Source organism: Perca fluviatilis, chromosome 6, assembly GCF_010015445.1.
Source record: "Perca fluviatilis chromosome 6, GENO_Pfluv_1.0, whole genome shotgun sequence".
Classification (NCBI taxonomy): domain Eukaryota; kingdom Metazoa; phylum Chordata; class Actinopteri; order Perciformes; family Percidae; genus Perca; species Perca fluviatilis.
In genome coordinates this window covers 36,071,263-36,093,325 of record NC_053117.1, presented here as the reverse complement: position 1 = coordinate 36,093,325, position 22,063 = coordinate 36,071,263, and the positions used below count along the sequence as shown (strand labels likewise).

Below are 22,063 nucleotides of genomic sequence, written 5' to 3'. Positions count from 1 at the left end.
TTAAAATGTCTTTCTGATTCAACTGAATTTCAAAGATGGCTTTCAAGATATTGGCTACATGGCGAAGTGAATATGACACATGCCTTTGATGTGGGAGATCTGGGTTCAATTCCCACTGCGATACATCAACCAATGTGTCCCTGAGGAAGACACTTAACCCCTAGTTGCTCCAGAGGTGTGCGGCCTCTGACATACATAGCAATTGTAAGTTGCTTTGGATAAAAGCGTCAGCTAAATATATAATTATGTATGTATATACATTTCAAGGTTTTTCAAGTTGTAAAAAAATTATCAGATTAATATATTATAATCAAATCATGTATCCATTAGTTTAACCCCATGGTCTATGGTTGTTTTTCAGTGACATGATATTGTAAAGTCGTCCAATAGAAAATACCTGTAAGCACCACTTTAAATCTTTTAAAGATATAGAACATGAGAGTACACTCATGGTGGTGGGTGAAGCAGTGGATGTGACACACACGAGATCTGGGTTCGATTCCCACTGCGATACATCAACCAATGTGTCCCTGAGCAAGACACTTAACCAGTGGTGGAGTCTATGTGATACGCAGGTATACACAGTACACCCACTAAGAAAGCTCCAGGATTCCCATATACCCACTAAAATATGCCCAATGACACGCAACAACATACTTTCTATTATATTTTTAATATATTTTTAATTATTAGTCATCTGTGTTTTTCTTCTTCACATAGGCTAAATAAAGGTATTTCCACCGTAAATTGGTGCATAAAAGTGTATCCGAATACAGGAAATGAAGTCGTTGATGCTCAAAACTTCCCTGGGGGAGGACACCCTGACCCCCCACTATGATATGCCCCCCTCCCCCAAATGCAGATTCTGGCCAATATACAGTACAGTATAGGCTTACCCACTACAATACATTAGACTACACCACTGGACTTGACCCCTAGTTGCTCCAGAGGCGTGCAGCCTATGACATATACATAGACAGTATGCATATATAGCAATTTTAAGTCGCTTTGGATAAAAGCGTCAGCTAAATGACATGTAATGTAAACTGGTGGAAAGCGAGACTAGGTGGAAACGTCCCACCTACCCTCCGTAGTTCCCTTCGTAGGGCCCTACTGCGGATTTCCTCCAAGTTCTCAGATGTCAGACACTCAGGGGGCTCATGTTGCCTTCCTCCTCCTCCTCCTCCTTGGAAACGGGATGTGATGTAAATACACAGCAACTTTTTTTTGTGTGTTCCCGTCTCTTTGGAGTGTGCAGCTCTTTTTTTCTTCTCCTTCCAACACTTTGTTGAAGCAAAACAAGAAGAAGAAGAGATAAAAGAAAGAGAAACAAGTCGGACAGTGAACCACCAGAGAGATTCAAAGTCGCCGTTAGTTTCCTCCACCATGATCCTGTGAGCTCCTCCGTCCTTCTGCGATAACTGAACTCACCGAGCCGCCGGACTGGACCCGAGAAAAACGGATCAAACCGGAGAGCAGCTCGCTGCTGTTGTGGATCCGGAGGGAAACCGCGGACAGGTAATCAACCGCTGACAGCTTATATGTCTGTGTTGTACCTGACTTAAACAGGAAAGTAAAGAGAGTTCAGGCTGCTGGAAACTTTGACTGCATGACAACAGAGCTGAGATCAGCTCTGCTGCTGCTGAGGCCTAAATGTGACATCTGAGATCTTTGGAGAAATTATGCAACCTTAGTACACAGGTTACAGATTACACTGCCAACTCTAACAGATGGTTTAAAACCATAAAGGTAAACTGCAGAAAAACTCATAGAGCAACATCAGATTTAGAGAAATATCATAGAAGATACATTGTAAACCACTTAAAGCTGCAACGATTATAGTCGACTAAGCGCCTAGTCGATCGATAGAAAACTAACCTGCAACTATTTTGAGAATCGATTACGTTTAAAGTTGTTTTTCCATACAAATTCCATTGCATTTTTTTTTGTCTCCTTAAATATGTTGTTTTCCTGCTCTTTAATGTTTAATATCATATTCAATTGAATATCTTTAAGTTGGACTTTGAGAAACTAGGATGGACATTTTTCACTATGATTAATCGATTAATCAAGAAAATCATGGTAAATTCCAGCCCTGAAACGACTGTAAGAATATTTTGTATTACAGGACAATGACCGCGTTCATGTGGAAAGTTTAGGAGATTAAAAAAACTCTGAATATTATAGAGATACTACAGGGGATATTATAGGATAAACTCAATATAGGACACTTCAAAAAAACTGATTATAAAATGTATTGTCACAAGAATACCATGAAACACAATTAATCTGTTATAAACCTTCTATAGAGAAACTCGGATGCACTGTGACTTATTATAAGTAATTATTATAAGAGTATTATAGGAATATCACTGTAGGATGATTATAGCAGGACTGTAAGAGATGTAAATACTAACAGAATAACTCTTTGAAAGTGCCACAGAAAGACTAAATGAATGAAAATAAATGATGATAATATGCACTACTTATAGAGCTGATAATAATAAAAAATGTTGCAGATTAGCTGCTTGAAAGTCGCTGAAATCACAACAAGAATACTGTTTACTGAAGGACTGCAACTACAGAATATTTTTTTCGATTAATTGATTAGTTGTTTGGTCTATAAAATGTCAGAAAATGGTGAAAAATGTGGATCAGTAGTGAAGAAACTATTACTATTTAAGAACATTTAAGAAGCTAGACTCAGAGAGTTTCCCTTTATTTTTTTAATAAAAAATGACTCAAACCGATTAATCGATTATCAAAATAGTTGGCGATTAAATTAATAGTCGACAACTAATCGATTAATCGATTCATCTTTGCAGCTCTAGTTTTCACTTTCAGTTGAATAGCAAATGCTAGTAATGTTGAATGTGCTGGTATGTATCCATTCTGACTTCCCAAAGGAACAAAAGGTGTCTGTGTTTAACTCCTCCTGTGTGTTTTAAAGTGTGTTTGCAGTCAGTTTAACCCTGTTCAGGTAAGTTTCACCTGTCAGTTAACTGTCAACATCTCAACAGTGTCTGTTACTGTAGCTTGAGCACTGATATTGTAAGTCAGTTTAGGGTGAGTGAGTGTTGTGTGTGTGTGTGTTGCTGACCTCTCCACCTCTTTGGGTTATTTTCATGCTCAGTACGAACTGACGGCTGACAGTTTCGATCCTCTAAACACAAACTTCTCTTGAGTAAATCCTTTCTCAGTCTCGTCTGTGTTCTCAGACTTTCTTATCTCACTTCATTCAGTTCATAAAGTTATAAAAGTTATTATAAAGTATTGTACTTGTTGTATATGAGATGTAACTTTGGGCTGAGCAGCAACATGGTGTGTTTTGTGGAGAGTGTTGAATGATCACAATTTTATAAACTGAAGTAAAACTCTGTGGATCAACCTGTTCACAATTTTCTCATGAACCATTCATACATATTGCTCCGAAAAGTATAATGCACGGTAATTCGAATGTATTCCACGTATTTATTGCTGTATATGCAACAAAAGAGTTTCAACCAGGAAACAGGTGTTTGTGTTGTTTTGGTGCCTAAACTTAACTGTGCTAACACCGCAGGACAGTCACCTTTTGTCGGCTAAATTTAACTGTGACGGCAGGGTGCGAACTACGGGGGAGCTAGGGGGAGCTCAGCTCCCCTTAATAAGGGATGGGCTCCCCCGAAAACGTGATTTTGGGGGGGGGGGGGTCTCTAAAAATATATTCTTTCTAATGTATTCTTTGGTAGCCTGAGTAACTTTAACTGTTGTTCATGTGAAATCTCAAAGACATTCTGATGCTTTGTTTAAAGACTATTTCTGCGTGGCTGTTTGCTGTTTGACCTATCAATTCCTGTTAATAAAGTATAATAGGGTAAAACCTGTATAGTGCATACACTTGTAGCTGTTATGTATCTTTATAAGTCATTGTGAGTCTCGCAAGCGCACGTCGGCTAAATTTAACTGTGAGGGCCTCTGAAAGGACTGGCATCTCAGGGTCACCGGTACCCGGGTCACAGACACCTTTTGTCGGCTAAATTTAACTGTAAAGGCTGCTAAACTTAACTGTCATGTGACCGGCCGGCGGTCTCCGTAATTTCGTAGGATATCATACGAATGGTGCATACGTTTTCGTACGATATCATACGAACCCGTTGAGGATGCGTTGGCCTGTTGAACTGATTTCAGTGAATATGATCCCCTCATCAGTTACCACACTTCTATTGACTGGCAAAAACAGTACTTTTAGTACTTTTAGTGAACAGAAATCGATGGTGCACTTTTGCCCCATAGGGTTACATTGCAGTCCGGTTCGTGGCTGCCGGCTACAGCTCTTGCGCTCAATACTGGACTCATTTCAAAGAATTTTGTTCACATTGGAAAAAAAGGGATATAGGAAAATAGGTTCCAGTTTGGAAAAATACAGAAATTCCCCTTTTAATGGTTAAAGATAATCAAGCTATAGAAGAAAATTAATTGGGATGTTTCAGGTCCAAATCCAATAAAATCTAAGTTGCTGACGACTGATGGTATCAGCCCCCTGCAGGCGTCTTTCACAGCTTCAGGTTTGTGATATGAAGCAGTTAAAATATGATTTATTGTCCCTTGAACAGACTGAGAGCAGCCTGCAGCTACAGAGAGTCTCAGAGCGATTTCACAACAGCAGCCGCTGCTCAGTGTTTGGCTCATACTATGAGAGCTGACAGCTCTGTTCACTCACCAAACATAGCCAACAACAAAGCTATGGGAGACAGAGAAATAGTTTCTCACTGCTGAGAGACAGGATCATTCTACAGCTGAAGTATAGCAGTTTCTCCTTTTTATCACTCTGTCCGCAGGTCATTTGGGTTTCGGGGTGTATTCACAGTTTCATGAGCAGTGCAATGTATTGTCAGTAGAAGTGTGGGAGTGTATTTGCCCTGTAACAACAACCAGCATGTATCCAGGTCCAGCACGCTCCTGCTGCTGCTGTCAGGTTTATATTTCTTCACAAACTCACCTGAGCCGTTTTCTCAGGTCCGGACATTGTCCAGAGTTTGTCTTTCACAAATATAGCCCACAACAGGACGTGTTCTCACTTAAATCCTCCGTTTGGTTAAGGCGAGGGGTGGCACCTGGGTCGAGCGTGCAGGAGGCAATTATCGCAAATTACAACCGTAATTTGTTCATAAACATCCCAGTCTCTTGCCGTTCCTTGACATTTTCTGACGATTTCGGCATCGGCCCTTACTGAGAGAAGTTCCTGAAAATTTTTCTCAAGTTTGACATTTTCGTTGCTGTGATGCTTTGTGAATAAATAAAATAAAAAAAACTTGGTTATGTTTAGGAAAAGGTTGTGGTTTGGGTAAAAATAAGTATGTTTGTTATGTAAATTAAGTTCTGTACGTAAGCATTGACTTTTGGTTTCACATGGGACACAAATGTGTTTCCTGGGGTGAAGGTCCTGTGTTTGATTGAAGTATCCATTGACCCTGACCTCCTCCCTACACAGACTTTGTCACTCTTTATACTTCATCACAATATATTTCGGTAGAAACTAAACGGCATGAAATGACATGCAAAAAGTAAAAGATGAGTAGTCATAACGCACGAAATTACTTAAGAAATTGGCATGGTATTCATATGCCCTTTTGGTGATACAAGGCTGGAACATACTGTATGCACTTTATACCCCACTTGCATACAGGAAGTCATTGCCCCACTTGGGCCAGCCCACTCTAAAAAGGTGTTGACGCGCCGCTGCTGTGCCCTCAGTGCACTCTGGAGACTAAAAGTTAACAAGATGACGTCAAACTGGATCTCAGCGCAAGTGAGCACTCTTGCTTTCCAATAAAAGATAATTGGTCCCATCCCGATATCTATACGGCATTAGATCCAGATCTCCTCTAAAATCTCTCCAGCTCAACCTGGAGCCAATAAAGTGATGTTTCTCTGAAATTTCTGCCAGTGATGGAACTGTTTCACAGATCGTATTTTGCATGTTCGCAGCAGGAAAAGGTGAAACTGCTACCTCCCTTCTAGTGAAGTCCTTCAGATGTTTGGATAAACATTTCCAAAGACATTTAACCTCAGGTCCTTAAAGCGTAACTCTTGCCAAAATGCTACCTAGGATCTTTTTGTGAATGTACCCGAGTCAAAATTTCGTTTAAAAGCATAATAAGGCCGGAAGCGCCACTTTTAATATTTACCGTATTCTTGTTTTCAGTCAAATGGCCTTTTGAATGGGAGAGCTAGGGGCACCACTATGATAGTATCAAAATCACTATTTTTAAAACACTAAGAAGACTTGACACCACAGGAAACTTTGCTCCAAGTATCACCAGGGGCTCTACACATGAACTGCAGCATTGAGAACATTGTTTGTGTACGCAGAGTTTACTAAAAAAGGTTTTGAACGAAGTGGCTATATAAAGTGGTATCAGGCTATAATCTGACTGATGATGCTCTCATGATGCCTTTTATATAAACACCACTTGAGTCACACTGGTAAACTCCAAAACACACAAAACAGTCAAAATGGCTTCTGGAGAAGCGTGTGTGTGTGTGTGTGCAGATAGTCGCTGTGGTTCGAGTGGAAGGAGCAGATTACAGATGAGTGTGAATGATAATGTGATTTAAACCATTAAGACACCACAGTTAGAGGCATGTGAGGCTCAGATGAGGAACACTAAACAACAGCTCTGTCATTTTTCATTCAATGGTCTTAAATTACCTGTAAACGAGACTACCAGTGAAAAGAATGGTATTTTTATATAGATTTTAGTAAGGCCTCTGCCCGGGTTCGATGTTTTAACGCGAAGAAGTCATTCGATAGAAAACTTTTCATGGGACCATTGAGAGCATGAGGAGTTGAGAACTATTTTAAAGCTTATATTGTTTTTGGATGAACTTTTTACACGTGTTTGTAGAAATCTAAGGGTCATCTATAAAGTCACCAAACTCATCAATGAAACAAATGTTAGTTCTGCTTAGTGATTCGTAACTCAGCCTTACAGAGAATCCAGCTCCTCTGCTCCCTCCACCCACCGCTGATGGAGTTATGATAGCGTGTGTGTGTGTGTGTGTGTGTGTGTGTGTGTGTGTGTGTTCATTCATGTCTTTGGGGCCCATATTCCAAGTCGAGCAGTTCCTGCGTGTGTATGTGTGTTTTTGTTTAACTACATTCGTGGGGTCCAAAAAACTACAGTATACTTGTGGGGTCCGGACAACTTTGTGGGGCCAAAATGCTGGACCCCACAACTTTAAAGGGCTGTTTGAGGGTTACGACTTGGTTTTAGGATTAGGGATAGAATTAGGTTATGGTTAGGATGAGGGTAAGGGTTAAAGTTAGGCATTTAGTTGTGATGGTTAAGGTTAGGGTAAAGGGCTAAGGAATGCATTATGTCAATGACAGGTCCCCACAAAGATAGTGAGACGCTGTGTGTGTGCGTGTGTGTGTGCATGTGCGTGTGTGTGTGCGTGTATGTGACATTCGTGTTTTCGGGGCCCGTATTCTGAGTCCAGCAGTCTTGAGTTGTTCGCCATCTGAGTTACTGGAGAGATAAAGTCTCGTTCAGAAGTTTTAAAAATAAAAAATGTTTGCGCGTATTAATTTCATTTACTCTTTAATGTGAGACTGCAAGAGTGTACTTGCCGTCTTTAATCTGCTGACAAGTTAAATAGATATAGGTGTGAAAAGGTTTTCAGGTCAAAATCTCTCTGAAAACCTCTAAGAACCACACAACTGGGCTATGTAATTCTTCATTCAGGTTTTAGGTGTGTTTGATAACGCTCACCTTAGCTGTCATCTTAAATCTCTACATGTTAAATCAAGCGCTCCTCACATTCTTCAGATACCAGCAGCTCTTTTTAAACCATCTGCTGCTCTGCTCCGGTTCAGACCTCGCAGCCATCACGTGTTCTTAGGTTACACTTGCATTTCTGGGCATTTGGCTGATGCACGTGTGTAGTTTTACCCCGAATGCTACCCGAGCGAAAGCTAAAAACGTCCACCTGAGAGCTGTTAACAAACAGATATGGCAAGCAAACAGGAGATTTAAACAAATTATTCCACTGCCGCAAAAGTAACAGAGTTCCTCCACTGAGTTCTTATGTCAAAATGAGTTTCCCTGTCACGATTAGAACCACTCAGCCTGTGAAAACACTTGTATAATATCTTAGATAGTAATGTGCAAAAATATTGTAAATAGGGCGCATGGCTACCTCACCTGGTAGAGTGCGCGCTCATATAAAGAGGCTTAATCCTCGACGCAGCGGCCATGAGTTCAACTCCAACCTGTGTCCCTTTGCTGCATGTCATTGCCCCCTCTCACTCCTCTTTCATGTCTAAGCTGTCCTGTCAGAAATAGAGGCCTAAAATGCCCAAAAGATATTGTAAATATTACCATTTTATCTCCGTTACAGTTTGCTGTTTGCAGTTAACTGGGAGACTTTAGTGACAGTGTGTCATTACACGCAACATTATAAGTGGGTACGTCCATTACACACATGGTCTGTATCCACAACGTTTAATTTAAGGGATTGTTCTGGTGCCGCTGGATGTCCCTCATTTCGGCCAGATGTCCTTCACCTTCCTCTATCTTTGTTTTGACGTTCTAAACTCCGGTGGATTTCTGAGGACTATGGTTAACTACTCCTCAGATCTCTGCAGGGTAAATCCAGACAGCTAGCTAGACTATCTGTTCAATCTGAGTTTTCTGTTGCACGACTAAAACAACCTTTGAACGTACACGTTCCACCAAAACAAGTTCCTTCCCGAGGCTATTTTGCAGCGACGCTGTGGCACCGTCCGGCGCTTAGCGGCGCCCAAAACGATTGTGATTGCTTTAAAGAAATGCCAATAAACCAAAGCACGTTTTTCTCCCATCCCGGAATGCTTATGTGGACTAGCCAGACCCTCCTCCGCAGCGCTGTGGAGGAAGGTCGGGCAATGCGAGACTATTACGCACATCACTTTCTGGCATAAGTGCAAATTATACTCTGCACAGCTGTGAAGGTCTGCCAGACCTAAATCGATCAATATCCATGAGGGTATGCGCAGACCGTTCCCATGCAGCCTAGAATTAATGACCAAACTTGTGGTTGGCACAGACCCACAAACGCTTACAAACCGGTCTCACAGGACGGATTTCAGGGGACTTGCTGGCTCTGGCTATCTCGTAGTAAATTCACATCCATGAGAGGGACAGACTGCAGACAGACTCATCTGTGCTCTCGGTTTGTTGAGGAGGTTTTTATCTCTGGTTATGACCGGTGACTGTGAACAGTGTGTGAATTCTACTGTGTTCAGTGTGTCCCTGCCTGCCATGTAGCAGCTAACGCTAGCTACTGTAGCACATGTCTACAGATATCAGGCTGACGAAACACAAACAGCAGGAGCAGATGAATGACTGTGTATTTGGGAACTGATTGTTAAAGTAGATGTGCACGACGAGGCTTGTCATGTCTTGTAATGTTTCAATCATGTTTTAGTCGTCTTGATGTTTGCAAGAAAAATGGATTCCAATCAGGGCCGGAAAATTGTTTCTATTTTCCTTTTTCTCTTTCCATTTTAGGTGAGCCGATCGGGAGGGGGGGGGGGTGCTTCTGCAAGCAATACAATACTCTTCTGCAAGCAATACAGTTAAAGTTAAGTGAATAAACATTCAAAAATATCTATTTAATAGCGATGTCTCCTCGATTCAAACAATGGCTCCCTTTTAAAAAAAAAAGTCTTCATTTTATTTTCTTATGTTTAACCCTTGTGTTGTCTTCCCATTGATTATGCAATTTTTTTCAGGGTCAAAATTTTAACTTTTTTTTCAACGTTTTGGAAGTAATTTTCGACACTTTTTTTGCTTTTCCACCGATGTTTTTGTCACTTTTTCCTAACGTTTTTTTCTGCACTTTTTGACATTTTTTGTGTGTTAAATATCATCCCTTCACTCGGGTAACTGAAATCGTGAACTGTACCCAAGCTTGACAATAAAGTCACAGTTGGGAGGAGTAAATATTATATATATGCATTTATAGCTTTTCTATATCTGGCTAAAATGCATCTCAAACTACTACGTTGCATTCACACTTTCTCATGTCAGATAACTATCTGACTACCTATCTGTGGTGGAACGCCGCCACAGTCATTTTATTCTCCATCTCTACAATTATGTGCTAAACCATTAAAGTTCTAATCTACCTGAAGTTTACACCTGCAAGTTCCTGCATATGATTATCCAAAACTCAGTCGATTTTGCTACATTTCCCCAAAATTGTAAACTTTTGGATAGGGCTGTGCAGTTTATCGAGGTTGTAATCGCAATTACGATTTCTGCTTCTAACGATCACAAAAACAGACATTACATTTTGCCTGTAAACTCTTCCTTTTGTCTTGTGTTCTGAATGGAGAAAAATAGAAATAAGTTCAAATTGGAAAAGTATCAAGAGAAATTTCACAGTTCTAGATGTTTTCACTGTTGATTTGTTGAACAGTTTCACTGTGTTTTGAGTTCAATAATTCCAACATCTGTCCAAAAGTCAAGCAGTGGAGCAGCCCTACTTTGTGATCTATTGTAAGATTTACAATGGCGTTCAGTCGGATTGAACAATGATTAATGGTTAAAAAAAACATATGAGTTTTTATGTTAAAGATGGATTCACCAGTCTTTTTCTACTCTACTCTATTGTGTTCTCCTTTTCTGCTCTCAGTGAACTCTGTCTCATTCACCCCACAGAGAGAGAGACAGAGAGAGAGAGAGAGAGAGAGAGAGAGAGAGAGAGAGAGAGAGAGATAGATTCCTGTGTGTTTGTGTGAGCGGGGGAACACAGACACCGAGAGAGAAAGAGAGCGATCGAGAGAGCTCTGGGTTGCGTTGAATGTTAGGAATGTTGAGGCTTTTGGCTCCAGTTTGTTCTGACGGAGGGAGGAGGAGATAAAGCAGGAGGAAGGAGAGGGAGGAGGAGGAGGGACAGAATGAGAGGAAAAGGAGGACAGAGGGAGGGACGAGGGAGGAGATAAGGAGGGAGCAAGGGAGACAGAGAAGACAAAGAAGAGGAGGCGAAGATCGAGGAAAAGCAAAGCCGAGAAAATTATGCAACTACTGATTTGTTTCACTGTCTATTTCCACTGTTTGTTTTTTTTGTTTTTTTTTTATTTAAGTGATTATTCAGGTATAATATCCATGAAAACAAGTTTTCACCCAAAAGTTATATTCAGGGTTAGCGGTTCATTTGTGTTTTTTTGCACAGAGATGTTTTTTAAAACGGTTACATCCAAATTGCTTGTGTGGATGGGAACGAAAGAGGATAAAAAAAAAAAAAAACTCTTTTCAAAAATACCTGTGTCCCTGTGGCCCTAAATGCTTAACCACACAGTAACCAGAGAGGTCACAGGTCAGAAAACATGAGAATCATTTTGTGATGGTTCGGAGAAGTACTGTACGAGGACTTGTACAAGCCACAGTTTACAGTCAAGTTTTTAGTTACAGGAACAGATTCTGGGTGTTTATATATCTGGTGGGTCGTCCTCATAGACTGAACTGAGAAAAAAGTATTTTTCTTGATCACTTTTACTGTCCGTCTCCCTCCATGTTTCCCTTTCTCTCACTCTCTCTCTCTCTCTCTCTCTCTCTCTCTCTCTCTCTCTCTCTCTCTTTCTCTCTCTCTCATGTGCTCCCATTTTGCTGTAGAGATGAGCAACAGTGCAGGAATCTGAGCTGCAGCCAAGACATTACATAAAGCTCTCTCTCTCTGTCCAATCGTTGCCAGAAAAAGAAGAAGAAAAAAAAACGTGAACGTCTGCGTTCGCCTGCAGCTCGGCTGAAGTGAATGAACTCACTTCCTGAAGCCAGAACGGAGATCTATGTCAGCAAGGAAAGATTGTTTTCAGTTTGAAGCAAGCTGGGATCAGGAAACTTGCTGTCTCCATAAAGTGTAAATTCAGTACCGTTCTGTCACAGTCTGATCCGTTTCGTTTGTCTGTTAGGCTGCTGTGACTCCGTGACTGTCTGGTCTTTAACGCCAGTCTCCATTCAAAAACTTCAAACTATGTGAACAATTCTTTTTCTTCTGAGCTGAATCATCTGTTGGTCATATTATGACGTGATCAGAGTCTCTCAGACCACATGAACTACTTTAATCTGAAAGGATTTTATGGATTTTTTTTTTACCCAGTGACCCCTGAAGAATAAACTGCCTGCCCCATCTTTAATAACCGCCCCGGAAAGTCTTGTCTTTGCTGACCTCCAGTGGTTTGACTCGTCACCTCGCTGCAGTGATGTACAGGTGTACTGGAGGACCCTGGGACATCACTGGTGGCTGGTCAGAGGAGCAAAACACAGATTTATTTTTAATTTTTTTTTCAGCCTTCTGTTAAGTTACTCTATAAGCTCTGTATGTCGCTCTCTGCTTTCCCCTTCCGTCCATTGTTCTCCTCTCAACCTTTTCTCCTCCTCCTTCTTCTCCTGCCTTCACTCTGTCTCCCTCCTCCTCCTCTCTTTGTGTTTTCTCTCCTCAGTCCTCAGCCTCACCCTGCTTTCTCTCTCCAGTCTGTGTTCAGGTCACTCTCTCTCCCGTCCAGCTGTTTCCTCCAGCGACTGAAAAACGTCCAGAATAAGAGAAGAACAGCGAGCCGCTGCTAATACTTTCAAATAAGAAAGTATATTTGTCAAACACTTTGAGAGAAGTGTATGTATGTGTGTGTGTGTGTGTGTGTGTTTCAGTGTTGCGTAACCTCTATGAGTGGGCTGCTGTTTATGTGTGTGTGTGTGTGTGTGTGTGTGTGTATAAACTGCTCCGCAACAGCAAAAACATTGTGAAATCACACACACACACACACACACACACACACACACACACACACACACACACACACATCCATCCTGCTGTAGTTGGGTAACAGTTGACATCCTGCAGCAGAATCGTGTTTAAATAAGGATTTTGCCTGGAAGGAACTGCAGTTATTTGTGTTTATATAGGTTAGATTGCCTGAGTGGATCTTATTGGATAACAACAAACTCAACAAGTCCTCCAAACCATACGACAATATCGGTCGTTAATTTCTGCCCTCTAATATGACCCACAGGAGCGTTTCATAAATCAGGGGCCTGAGGGGTGGCAGGAAATAGAACCCACATCGAAACTTAACGGTCACGCTTTTAAACACGTCGTCAATGTTGTTAAACAGTTGCAGTTTAGTTATGTTTGGGCCACAAAAATGCTAAGATAACTTAAAGGTGCAATATTTAATACTGACCGCTAGTGTTTAAAATAGTTACTGCAGTACAAATTCAAAATACTGGAGAGAATCGTCTCTCCATTGATCCTGTTCGTTTGTTTGCTGCTTTCATAGCTGTACGAATGTTATAGCTGTAGCGTGCTGGGTTTACGTTTCTACGGGTATATCTGGCAACCCGGCCTGGCTGTCAAACTGGGCAGATGATACCAACACACAGGCCAAAACACAAACAGAAATTCCATCACGGAACGAAAATTTCTAAAGGAGAAAATACTGGCATTAGCATTGTTGTCAGAAAAGATATTATTTCAACTTAGCATGTTTCCTTAATGTCTGATGACGCATTGGGGTCATTTTTGGATTTATTACAGTAAATATATTACATATTGGACCTTTAAGATAAAAATAGAAAAGTGTGGACATTGCAGTTAAAAATATATATCCTTATCTTTGGGTGTTATCTTTATGGTTAAATGCATTTATTGTAAGTGGCTTTGGATGAACTAAAACGTAACTATAAATGAAATAAACAGGCTTCAAAATTAACTTTTTCGTCTACCAGCCAAATGGCTAATGAATGTTCAAATATTACCAGCCATTCAATAGATTACCATTGGGTTTTTTGGCTGGTGAGTGAAGCAAATCTACCAGCCACTTGCATATTTCACCAGCATTTGGCTGGTAAACGGTGCTAATTTAGAACCCTGGAAATAAACTGCAGGAAATCATTCCATTAATGTTTCTTCTGGTTGATGCATATTAAGTATAAACATTGTAAACGATGGATGATTTGAACGCAGCCTGAAACTTGTTTTCCTCTGGTAAGTGGACATGGCATAATTCACTCAGAGGTGATAACTTTTTCCAACGGCCATTGTTTTGCCATCATTCTGTTTTCGGCTGTCTGGATCATGATCACAGATGGTTAATTACCTTTTTTTAACAACTGTGTTGTTTTACCAGCTCTTAACACAGTGACAGAGAGGACAAACAACCACAAACAATCCTATAAATTATAATTCATGATTAAACATCTCTCTCTCTCTCTCTCTCTCTCTCTCTCTCTCTCTCTCTCTCTCTCTCTCTCTCAGAGATGTAGCGTGTGTGTTGGTGTGATCGGCGGACCATCATGCACCTCTTCTTGCTGCTGATCCTTCAAGCCACAGCAGCCTACGGACAGATCGACCCTGGTACACGCGCACACACACACACACACACACACACACACACACACACACACACACACACACACACACACACACACACACACACACACACACACACACACACACACACATTAAATGTGTGTTTTTAAATGTTTGGGTGTCATTGTGATTATGGTGTGTGTGTGTGTGTGTTCAGCACACTGTCGCTATGCCTTGGGCATGGAGGATGGACGGATCAAAGACGATGACATCACAGCATCCAGCCAATGGTACGAGACCACGGGACCTCAGTACGCCAGGTCAGTTTGACTTACAGAGTGATGTGATTGGTTCCTTCCGATTGGTAGACGACCACTCTACCACCTGAGCCACAGCCGCCTGCATGTGACCCGATGTGTGCAGCTCAACACACATCAACATTATCAAACGTTCCCAGGATGTGCAGACGCTCTGTATTAACTGTGTGTGTGTGTGTGTGTGTGTGTGTGTGTGTGTGTGTGTGTGTGTGTGTGTGTGTGTGCGTGTGCGTGTGTTTGCAGGTTGAATCGTGAGGAGGGAGACGGCGCCTGGTGTCCTGAGGGACAGCTGGAGCCTTCAGACAGTCAGTACCTGCAGGTTTGTGTCTGCTCCGTGCTTTAAAGAAAGAAACTTAAACATGTTCGGTCGTGTTCATGTGGCCATATGGGTTTGACAGTTACAGAGTTTCAGTGTCTGTGAGGATTCTCAGTCGTTTAGGTCCGAGGATATCCAGAAGTGCAAAGTAATAAAAAATCCCCAGCAAGTCCAACTGCCTTTGACTAAGCACTTACATGTACAAAACTGTATGTGATTTTCTGCCATTAGGGTTCTCTCAATCAAAAACAAAAAAATCCAGTTTGGTGACGTGGCATCATGGGAGTTGTATCCACAGGGGTCTCCCCATCTCCAAAACAAACACCCCCCCCCCCTGATTTAAACCGGTAAAGACACAGAATAAAGCAGTTTCAGGTTAGAAATCAGTCTCTCTGATAACTTAAGATCCAGATGTCCGATGACTAAAATCCTTCATCTGGTTAAAATATGGCTTACAACTGGATAAAAAGACAATTTATGACAGCTTCTGTCAGAACACCACAATACTGACGCATGCACAAAGGGGATATGTCTCCATCAACAGGTGACAAATTGTAACGAACCATTACCTCGCATTAAATGACAGATTTCTCTGGGTTTGAACACTGTTGGAAACATTTGGGATAATGTAACTATATAACTCAACAAAATATATATAGGCCTACTAGTTTTAAGACGTTTCTTAAAGGCCCAGTGTGTAACGTGTTTAGTTGTTCATTATCAAAATCTGTGTTGCCTGTTCATAAACTTGTCCTTTTTCATGAATATTTACCACCACCATCAATTCTAAGTATTCCTTTTGGCTTGAAATTTTACATTTGCATTCACATGAACTGGGGTAGACGCTCCACATTCATGCGCCATCTTGAAATACGTTAGCCGGTAAGGGACATACAGGACACACTGCTCCGCCTTTCGCGTTTTCGCTGTCACATGATAAACTCACAGGTGCTGCTAATGCTGCTAACGGGTATCGGAGCTTCCCGGCCCCGGCAAGTTTGAAGAAGGAAACATGGAGGAACACATGTTATATAAATACATTCTGCGGCGGAGTGGGACAAAAAAATCTACCGGGAAATTTCGTAGACCGGCCCTCGGGGGGCGGGGGAGAGATGAATGTTCGTAAATAAGAGGCTGCTGCGGCCCGCCGTACAGGTTAGTTTGACCAGCGGGCAGCGGCCGGAGCGGGCGCTTAGACCGGCCGGAGCGGCTTCGAAACACTACCCGCCCACCGGGAAAATTCCAGACTCTCCCGATTGCCACTCCACCTCATGCACGTATTCAAAATCCAAGTTTCAGGAACAGGAGTCCTCTTCTTTGCCCAGAAAAAGAAAAAGGATATTGAAAAAAGCAAAAGACCGGCTTTTTGAAGCATGAAGGCTACCGTAGCTGTAATACGTAATTTGAACTACGTGTTGTGAGAGAGTTGATTGCGATATACGATCTCAACGCTAGATGGGAGAAATTCCTACACATTGGACCTTTAAGGTGGCAATGTTACATATTATATCTTTGATAGGATTAAAGTATTATTGAACAAAGGTACCAACACAAAATATGATGTTTTCACAAAGTAAACTTGGTGAGTTTAAAGTTGTTGTGACGCCCCAGAGATACTTCTGACATTAGGTAAATTGTGTCAACAGTCAAACTGTTGTCTGTAGATGAACATGTGGGTTCTTGACAGAAAGCTGTTGTTGTGTTGTTCAGGTGGACCTGGGCAGGCTGATTTTCCTGACGGTAGTCGGGACTCAGGGACGATACGCCAGGTACTCCGGGAACGAGTTCGCCCGAGCTTACCGCCTCAACTACAGCCGGGACGGCCTGCTGTGGAAGTCCTGGAGGAACCGGCTGGGGAACACGGTGAGTGACACAAATGTTTCACAAAGCACTGTGGGTCGGGACTGGCAGGGGGAGATGGGAAATAAAGTCAATGCATCATTCAGGAAGAAGGAAAGAATAGGATAAAATGTGGAGCGGAAACTTGTGACAGAGTGATAGAACAGAGCGATGGAGGGAAGAATAGGAGAAAGAGGAAGGGGGAGAAACGACCTCTGAGCTGCTTCGGGCCATTCACGCTGAAATCACAGGAAATGACATTTACCCACCAGCTTCCTGTTGGCCTTTAAGGCTACAGCAACACAATCAGGACTCAATTTAAACAGCAGGTCATGTTTTTATCTGAGGCTGTCTGACTGAACACTTCATCATTGGCATCTCAATGCTTAAACACTCAGATCTTAAAGGGGTAGTTTGAGTTTGAAGGCCAGTCTAGTACTCACACTCTTTTACTACGAAGCCACGCTGTTGTAACACGTGCAGAATATGGCTTGGCATTGTCTTGTTAATATATGCAGGGACGTCCCTGAAAAAGACGTTGCTTGGATGGCAGCACGTGTTGCTCCAAAACCTGTATGGACCTTTGAGCATTAATGGTGCCTTCACAGATGTGCAAGTGACCCATGCCATGGACACTAACACACCCCCATACCATCACAGATGCTGGCTTTTGAATTTTGCGCTGATAACAATCTGGATGGTCCTTTTCCCCTTTGGCCCGGAGAACGTGACGTCCATGATTTCCAAAAACTATTTGAAATGTGGACTGGTCAGACCGCAGCACACGTATTCCTCTTTGTGTCCGTCCATCTCAGATGAGCTCGGGCCCAGAGAAGCTGGCGGCGTTTCTGGGTGTTGATGATATACTGTATGGCTTTCGCTTTGCATGGTTGGTTTTTATTTGATTTGATTAGGACAATGCACATTAATCAACATTTCTGTAAATGCGCCAGTGTTAGCAAGTCGGCTAATTTTCAGCTATAGTCCTAGTTACGTATGGTAGAGTATGGTAGAGTTTTAACTTGCACTTGTAGATGTAGCGACGAACTGTGTTACTGACAATGGTTTTCCGAAGTGTTCCTGAGCCCACGTGGTAATATCCTTTACATCACATGTAAACAGGAAAGTGTTTTTTAAGCTTAAATTACCTGACATTCAAAGCAGAATTTGGCAGATTTGCCGACGCTGAGACTCAGAAATTCCCCCAGAAGCAGAGAGAGTTTTCATATTCAGGCTGTGAAACAAGAATGTAATCATTGTTTTGCTTGATTTGCTAAATTCTATGATGGCTAATGAACTCTTTTGATGACTTTTGTAGGGCTTCATTTCAACAAATATGTGACAAAAAGCGTAAAAGAAATGTCAAAAAAAGCAACAACTTTACAAAAAGGTGACAAATGTCTGAGAAAGCCACAAAAAAGTCGGAACAAAAACAACAAAAAAGCTACCAAAATGTTAACAAAAAAGTGACATGCAGTAACAAAATCACGTCAATAAACTCTCCATGTCTGGCCCTTGGTGTGATTCTCTTTTTCCAGTGTGGCCCTTAGTGAAAATGAGTTTGACACCCCTGCTTTACATAATGATGTCCATAATGCAGTGCCGCCTGATGGATCGAAGGTCACGGGCATTCAATGTTGGTTTTTCAGCCTTGCCACTTACGTGCAGAGTTTTCTCCATGATCCTCTGGATCTTTTGATGATATTATGGACTGTAGATGACGAAATCCCTAAATTCCTTGCAATTGTATGTTGAGAAACGTTCTTAAACTGTTGGACTATTTGCTCATGCAGTTGTTCACTGACACGGAAGCTACGCTATGTAGCCTGCTGCTGTGGCCTTGGCAGCAGCTAAACGCATTTTAGACCACTAAAAAAAGGACCCCTGAAAAAAATCTATATCAGTTTAATTGTACGCTATATTCGAATAATTTCACCCCTTTACCTTGCCGTCAAACGACCTTGTTTAAAGTGCTCATATTATGCTTTTTGGCTTTTTCCCTTTCCTTTATTGTGTTATATATCTTTCTGTGCACGTTATAGGTTTACAAAGTGAAAAAGCCCAAAGTCCACCCCAAAGGGACTTACCATCTCCAACAGAAAACACTGTTCACAAACTGCTCCAAACAGCTCTACTGTAGTCCAGCCTTTACTTCAGAGACAAACGTGGTCACTTTGTAACACACGTTATAATGCTCGCCTAGCTGCATGCGTGCCACGCCCTCATACTCTGCTTCTGACTGGCTAGTAGTCCTTAGTAACCGCGCATGTGCGACTCCCAACAAAGATGGAACAGAAGTGAGATGCCTCACTCTGTAGCTAAAACAGAGAGCTCAACACACAGGGTGAAAAGAGAAGCTGCAGCAATGTGCAGTACCACAAATATATGGTGTTTTCTGAAAATTAAACCACATAAACCTATTCTGGTACAACCTCTAAATACAATTATGAACATGAAAATGAGCATAATATGAGCACTTTAAGTTTACACGGGTCGAACTGAAGACGGTATCTAAGCTCTCGTCAAAGCCACTGGACTCCATTTTGCCTTACAGAACACGGAAGTTGCTGGTCTACCACTGACTCCATCTGTTAGTTTATTTGTGTAAATGTGCGACTTTGGCGTTTTAAAAGGGTTAGGAACTAACAAAACCAACCAACAAAGAAACTAGACAATCGTGGCAACGGTAGACCAGCAAGCCCTGTGTTCTGTGAGGTAAAATGATTGTTGCTTTGAAGAGAGCATAGATGACAGCTTCAGTTACGCACGCGTAATCAAGGTAAAGCGGTGAAATATACTAAATATAGAACTCTACACACTGATATAGATTACGTAAAAAAAAACTTTTAGCTGCTGCCCCCGTCCACAGCAGGACATTGCTTAGCTTCCGTGTTGGTACTCCTGCCTGCACCTCCAAACTGGGCCGCCATCTACTGTAATACACTGACTATGGACTATATATACTGTAGTTACCTCATACAACACCGCTTCAAAAGACTTGAACTATCCATTTATTAACAGAGCCATCAGGGTCACTTTTCCTGCTACCTCCATCAGGATGTAAATACAGCACATTTAAATGGAAAAATGCATGTTTGGATAACCGTGTAATCTCCTCTACCAAAGTGGCTCTAAACACAAAGCCCTGCTGATTACAGGGACACGTCTATCTGTATACTGTCTGTCTGTATACCGTCTGTCTGTGTTCATATATACTGAATGTACGTGGATGCTTTCATGCTGGTGGTAGATGTTGCTGTTTTTGCAGTAATCAAACACTGTAGAAACTCGTCCCATCTTCAGGACAATTGATGTTTCAGCTATGATATTTGTCTCCAGGTGATGGAGGGCAACAAAAACGCCTACACCTCTGTCATCAACGACCTGCACCCTCCGATCATCACTCGCTACGTCCGGCTGATTCCAGTCACCAGAGTGTCCACCACCGTCTGCATGAGAGTGGAGCTGTACGGCTGTCCCTGGGAGGGTAGGACACATTAACACACACACACACACACACACACACACACACACACACACACACACACACACACACACACACACACACACACACACACACACACACACACACACACACACAGTCACACGGTTAATGTGTTTATGCTTTGCTGACATTGAAGGTTGTTGATTCAGTGGATTTCTCAGAAATGTTTACCCCTCCTCAGACTCGAATAAACTCCGCTGAAACCTCCTCATTCTATAAAAGTCAAGAGGGATTGTTTGTGAGACCATTTTTAATGGTGCAATAAAACTGCAATTCACGCAACCTAGTACTGTTAGATTATAGCACACAGTTTGTTCGCAAAAAAAAAACTCACATCAAGCAAACACTGCAGAAATATTATCTAAATGATGAATAAAAAAAAAGTTATGAACTCTTTGGGTGGCAGGTTAAAACATTAGAGGGATGGTTTTTAAAGTGGGAGGAAAATATGCGATATGCGATAACGATGTTGATAACGACATTACTTGCAATAAATAAAACTATTATTAAAGTGACCTCAGTTCTGCATTTCTGCTGCTTTCAGTATTCTGCCAAAATACAACAAATTGCTTGTTGAATTTAACCCTTGTGTTGTCTTCCATTCGACCATGTACTTGTCATCCTGAAAATCAACAGACTTTTTCTGATGTTTTCGTCTCTTTAATCGAAACTTTTGTCACTTTTTACTATGTTTTGGACTCTTTTTTTTTTTGCCGTTTAACGCTTCTTTTCACTACCATGTATAAACACCACTAACACCAACTTATTACCAGTTTTACATTTACTGCATTTTTGGAATTCATGGTCAATAAACCTCATTTATAGGACATTATACCTAATTCTTGAGTTAAAAAAAGCAGAAATTATGAATTATTTAGACTCATATTAAATGAAAGATAATTACAGAAGGGCATATGTCAACGTTCAGTCTGGTTTTGAAACTTCATCTTTTTTTTTCAAATGCAAATGTTTTTTATAAAACACCCAAAAGTCAATGAAAGTGGAGATCCGATCTTTTGTTGTACTTGCAAAGCGCGATGTGTGGAATCATCCATGTTATTTGTGGGTACTTAAAATTAGGTAGTTAAAAGGAAACCCATTATTTCTGATATAGACATTTTGAAAAATGGGTCAAATTTGACAAGAAGACAACACAAGGGTTAAAACAAATAAATGGAAATCATTCCCAGTTTGGAGGAGCAGGCAGGAGTACTGACACAGGAGCTAAGCAATGTCCTGCTGTGGACGGGGGAAGCAGCTAAATGTTATGGCTGGGAATCACCAGAGGCCCCATCATACGACATTATCAAGATACTAGCCACACTATATTATTCTGATTTTAAACATATGCAATATTCTGCAATATATTGCATTTTATTACCCTTTTTCCAACTTCAAATTATGTCCCCAAAAGAAAACTTTGTCAACATCTGTTTTATCTACAGTAAAAAGGTAAATTTCTTCGTTTGGTTATCTCACTTCACTTTTATTGCTGCAAAATGGGATTGTCAAGCAGACAAATTGACCAACACTGTCATGAATCATAAATGTAATAACAATCATGAATGTACCAACAAAGTTGTCATGTGCAATTTATATAATAAAAGATCAATACTTGGCATCCGTGTATTGATACCGTATTGCCACGGAAAATTGTGATACTTTGCTGTATCGATTTTGGCTACTTGAAGAAATAATTTTAAGTTTATTTGAGCACATTATATTTGGAATATTTTCAGTGCTTTACCT

The 22,063-nt window shown here is 41.3% G+C and overlaps 1 protein-coding gene across 6 annotated transcripts in view; it reads left to right on the top strand.

Annotated features, from left to right (window-relative positions):
• Positions 1–1,067: 1,067 nt before the first annotated feature.
• ddr2l (discoidin domain receptor family, member 2, like) overlaps positions 1,068–22,063 on the top strand; it is a 33,772-nt gene continuing 12,776 nt past the window's right edge. For 3 of the 6 annotated variants that reach the window (XM_039802930.1, XM_039802927.1, XM_039802932.1), the window contains exons 1-6: positions 1,070–1,518; positions 14,284–14,382; positions 14,555–14,657; positions 14,898–14,973; positions 16,681–16,833; positions 20,149–20,296. In XM_039802930.1, coding sequence (XP_039658864.1) covers positions 14,322–14,382; positions 14,555–14,657; positions 14,898–14,973; positions 16,681–16,833; positions 20,149–20,296 — 541 coding nt within the window. In that variant the 5' untranslated portion in view covers positions 1,070–1,518; positions 14,284–14,321. Of the gene's footprint in view, positions 1,519–9,587; positions 9,610–14,283; positions 14,383–14,554; positions 14,658–14,897; positions 14,974–16,680; positions 16,834–20,148; positions 20,297–22,063 lie in introns of those variants that run through there. The other 3 variants (XM_039802929.1, XM_039802931.1, XM_039802928.1) reach the window with 3 other exon arrangements.